The following is a 4,450-nucleotide window of genomic DNA, read 5'->3' on the forward strand; positions in this document are numbered from 1 at the left end:
TTAATTTTCTCTCTCTGAGGCGCTCGTGTTGTAGTGGTTAGATCCCCCCCCCCCCCCCCCCAATAGAGTCTCAGTCCTCTTCACAGCAGCCCTGGGTTAAAATCCATTGCTGTCTCTCTGTACTCTCAAATTTGGGGGTGACTGTGGCTCAGGTGGTAGAGCGTGTCGGCCAATGATCGAAGGAGTTGTTGGTTCGATCCCCGCCCTGCCACTTGTGTCATGGTTGTTGTGTCCTTGGGCAAGACACTTCACACACCTTGCCTCGTGTGAATGTTGATAGTTAGCCTGCTGCTATCGGTGTGTGAATGTGTGTGTGAATGGTAACGTGGGAAAGGGAAACAGGTCTCCCTTGTAAAAGAGTCTTCGGTCTCAATGGGATTTACCTGTAGAAATAAAGGTTAAGAAAGAAAAAAATAATAATGAAAAATGTTAAATAAATAAAAATTCTCTCTCTCTCTCTCTCTCTCTCTCTCTCTCTCTCTCTCTCTCTCTCTCTCTCTCTCTGTTTGTCTCTTCGCAGCTTGAGCGCCCGCTGTCTCTGTCTGCGATGCCCTCCCATGACGCCCAGGTCGGTAGCTGACACTGCCAGTGAGCGGGAGACGCCTCCGCACAACCACTGGAGCTTGGACCGGTTAACACGCTGGAACACCCCACCATCCCCCACCTCCGACACCTCCAGAAAACATCCACAATCCACCACACTCAGCTGTCGATCCAACCCCAGTGACGTCCACTCGAAATCGGGGAAGGTTGTACGTTGACGTCCGCGGATAGCACCAGCAACCAAATACCACAGTATCTTTAAGGCAATCTTGATACAACACCAGCAAGTTTTAAACACTACGAATATCACCAGCAGTCATTATGTCCAGACGTAGAAAGTCCTCAACTCCTTGTATGGTACGAGTCAGCACTAGTGATTTACTCGAAGACCAAGATGACACTGAGGAAGTTATGGACATGGAAATATCAACGGACAAAAAAGATCCTACAGAGAAAGAGCTTTTAGAATCATCTGAATCTGTAGAAATGAGCCAAGAATTCCATCACGAAAGTCCTGGAAAAAATCAAGCGGACGACAACCACAACCACAACCAGCAACAGAAGCAGGAGCAGGAGACGTTTTCAAACCCAGTGGAAATAAACGAAACAAATTCTGAGCCATTCGTACAAGCGCAGCAGTTGGGCGATAAAGAAAAAGACCACGAAGACCGGCCTCCTGTTATTGAAACTGTGGAAATATCCAGAGAGGGAGAGGGAGAGGAAAAGGACATGGAAGAGGTTGAATCGGACGCACAGAAAGAGAAGCAGCAAGCCAGAGCGTACGAGTGCAAGTACTGCCCGTTTTCGACGCAGAATCTGAACGACTTCACGGAGCACGTGGACTCCACTCACCCGAACGTCATTCTCAACCCGCTGTACCTCTGCGCCGTCTGCAACTTCAACACCAAAAAGTTCAACTCGCTGACGGAGCACAACGAGAGCGTGCACCCGGGCGAGACGAATTTCAAGTTCAAGAGAATCAATCAAAACAATCGGACGATCTTAGAGCAGACAATCGAAGGCGTGGACAATTCAGAAGAATGCGAAATGACAAATCTCGAACGGGGTCAAAATAAAAGCAACGGCAACAGCAGCAATAGTCCCGTGAGTGTGTTTGCGCCTGCTTGCATAGCTACCATGGTGAAAACGCCAGACAGCATCCAGTCTCTATGTCGAGGTAGCGAGCTGAAAAGGATTATGGACGGTCTCATTATGCAGAAGGATCAAATCAAGGCGGTCAACATCAACGGGACGGTCATCATCCCCCCCGACCCATCCACCACCTTCCAAGGGCTTTCCCATGTCACTCCGATGCTCCAGCGGCCGCCCAACTTCAACTCTGTACCAAAAATAGCTGTTCCCTTGAACACCACCAAATATAACCCCTCTCTAGATGACAACCTGACACTGATGACTTCCTTCAACAAGTTCCCGTACCCGACGCACGCCGAGCTGTCTTGGTTGACGGCCGTTTCTAAGCACCCGGAAGATGAGATCAAAGTTTGGTTCACCACCCAGCGACTAAAGCAGGGCATCACGTGGTCCCCGGAGGAGGTGGAGGAAGCCAGAAAGAAGATGTTCAATGGGTCCATCCCTGCCGCCCACCACACCTTCACCGTCTTGCCTACGAGCGCTACGGTATCTCAGCCGTTTGCCAAATCGTCCCATCAGCAGCCTTTCGTCTACACTACCGTCAGGCATCCGCGTACAACAACCACGTCCAACGGGTTTAGTAACACAAACTCTCTTGCCATTGGTTCAGGGCTCGCGCATAAACGAACCCACTTGACGACGGTATTTGGCCCGGAGTCCAAGCGGCCGATAATGGCAGTCGCCCCGCATTCCGGTGACCCTAAAGACAAGGTTCTAATGGCCCCCCCGCCCCCACCACCCCCCCACCCGCAGAAAGACCGCTTTGTTCCCATGGAGATGATGAAGAGACCCGTAGCAACCTCCCTAGTAACCACAGACATGAAGAGGCAATCCGCTAATGTGCCTTTAATGCCGCCGCCTTCTTCGCTGTCCAAAGGGAAGGCTTTCCCGCCGATGTTACCAAACTCCAAAATCAAGCCGATACGATCAATTCCCTCCATGACCTTCCCAGACTCCTTAACAAAGTCCTTGATAATCCCCCCGCCGCCTATCTTTGCCCCCCAGTATAAAAACGCATTACTGAGTCCTTATATAACGTCCAAAGATATTCACGCGAACGCCCACCACGCTTCTTTCACACAAGCCGGCGATTCCAAACTTCAGAACTCCCCTCCGTTCATAAGCCAACAGCTAAGGAGACCGCCCATCATACAATCCATCCACAAGGCCCCTGCCCAGACTCAGGGGTTTCCTTTCGATAGCAAGAAGCTAAAAGAGCAGCAAGGTTTAGGAATGGAGTTTAAACCGAGCTACCAACCGGCCAGAAGAGACAAGGTGCTCACGCCTCTCGCCGACGCTAACGGCAACACCGGGATTCCTTCTTCGCGGACGGACGGCAAATGGTCCCACAATCAAAACAACAACCCCCTTTTTTATTCTCACAACAATGGCGGCATGTATCTGGATGGCGACGGCGTGGTCCGAAGTGGTAAATTAGACTTTCAGCAGCAGAAATCATCTTCCTCGGTGTTGACGCAGTTTCCGTTGCTCGAGAGGATGAAAGGGAAAACCGCCGAACAGCTAAAAGTGTTGGAGGAGAATTTCTTGCGGAACAGCTTTCCGACACACGGCGACGTCGATGACATGGCGTCCACCGCTCGCCTGTCCCGCCAGGAAATCGAAAGCTGGTTCGTCGAGAGGCGCGCGCTCCGGGACAACCTCGAACAAGCCCTCCTTAACTCCATGGGCACTAAGAGAATCGGCTCGGGAGGAGGGGGTGGTAGCATTGCTGCGATCGGCAATAAAAAAAGACTAAACTCTCAACACCAAACTCTACAGCTAAATGGAATTCACAAGCCAAGCTCTACCGGTGTGGGCAACACTCTTAAAAGCCCTATTCTCCAACAGCAACAGCAGCCACCATTACCATTGCATAACTTGCCTATAATCGCACCTTCTCCGATCCCGAACTCTAACCCCTGCTCAGTGCCTCCCGCGGATAGCCATAGGTCCATGGCCACGCTCCTCAAGGATGATTTTGCTGAAACCCGGTGGCCTTCCCCTGAGGAGTTAAGCCAAGTCGAGTCGGGTCGCTCGGCCGGACTAGCGCACGCCGAACTAGCGCGCTGGTTCAACGAAAGACGGCTAGTACAGAATAGCAACTTTGAGCTAACGGAACTTTTTCAGAACAATGGCGTGAAAGGAGGAGGAGGGGGGTTGCACGGACCGGGTTTGGTGTCTCCGGAAAACGCCGCCCCTCCGAACTTTATCCAGCGCTGTCAGGAGGCGGCGCTAAGCAACAGTAACCATGGTAAAGTGCTGGAGCTCGAGCTAGGATGGCTAATGGAGCAGCGAGCTAACGGTCTCACCAGTCAACAGCACGAGGAACTGCAAGACCGGTTCGCTGGCAGGTACTTGTTCCCCGTTTTACATTTGTTATATTAAAGTTTTATGATTTTTATACATTTTTAATATTTAATTTTTATCATTTTAATACTAAACATTTATTTTTTCTATATTATATTTAAAAAAAAAAATTGCTTTTTTTTATAGAACACATACACACACAACTGAAAAACTGAACACAAAAACCAAAGACAAAATAAAACATACAACTAACATGGCGTACTATACTTAACAGGTTTCTAAGGACTTCCAATTAAATTGTTTAAACTAAAGGCAAATGTTAAGCAGAAAATAAAAAGTGTCATGTAGGTCCCTTCAAATTTTGAATTTATTTTGTTTAGTTGTTTATTGTTTGACTGTTCGAAAGGCCGTTTAAATGGCATTACTGACTAGGGCTGTGCAGAAAATC

The 4,450-nt window shown here is 49.3% G+C and overlaps 1 protein-coding gene across 1 annotated transcript in view; it reads left to right on the forward strand.

The window, feature by feature from the left end:
- Window positions 1-864: 864 nt before the first annotated feature.
- The window catches only part of LOC307270674 (zinc fingers and homeoboxes protein 2-like), a gene marked incomplete at its 5' end in the record, with an annotated part of 15,285 nt that continues 11,699 nt past the window's right edge, over window positions 865-4,450 (forward strand). The window contains one exon of the mRNA XM_080054559.1: window positions 865-4,046. Coding sequence (XP_079910685.1) covers window positions 865-4,046 — 3,182 coding nt within the window. The remainder of the gene's footprint in view (window positions 4,047-4,450) is intronic.

Source organism: Ammodytes marinus, assembly GCF_949987685.1.
Source record: "Ammodytes marinus genome assembly, contig: scaffold_206, whole genome shotgun sequence".
Classification (NCBI taxonomy): domain Eukaryota; kingdom Metazoa; phylum Chordata; class Actinopteri; order Uranoscopiformes; family Ammodytidae; genus Ammodytes; species Ammodytes marinus.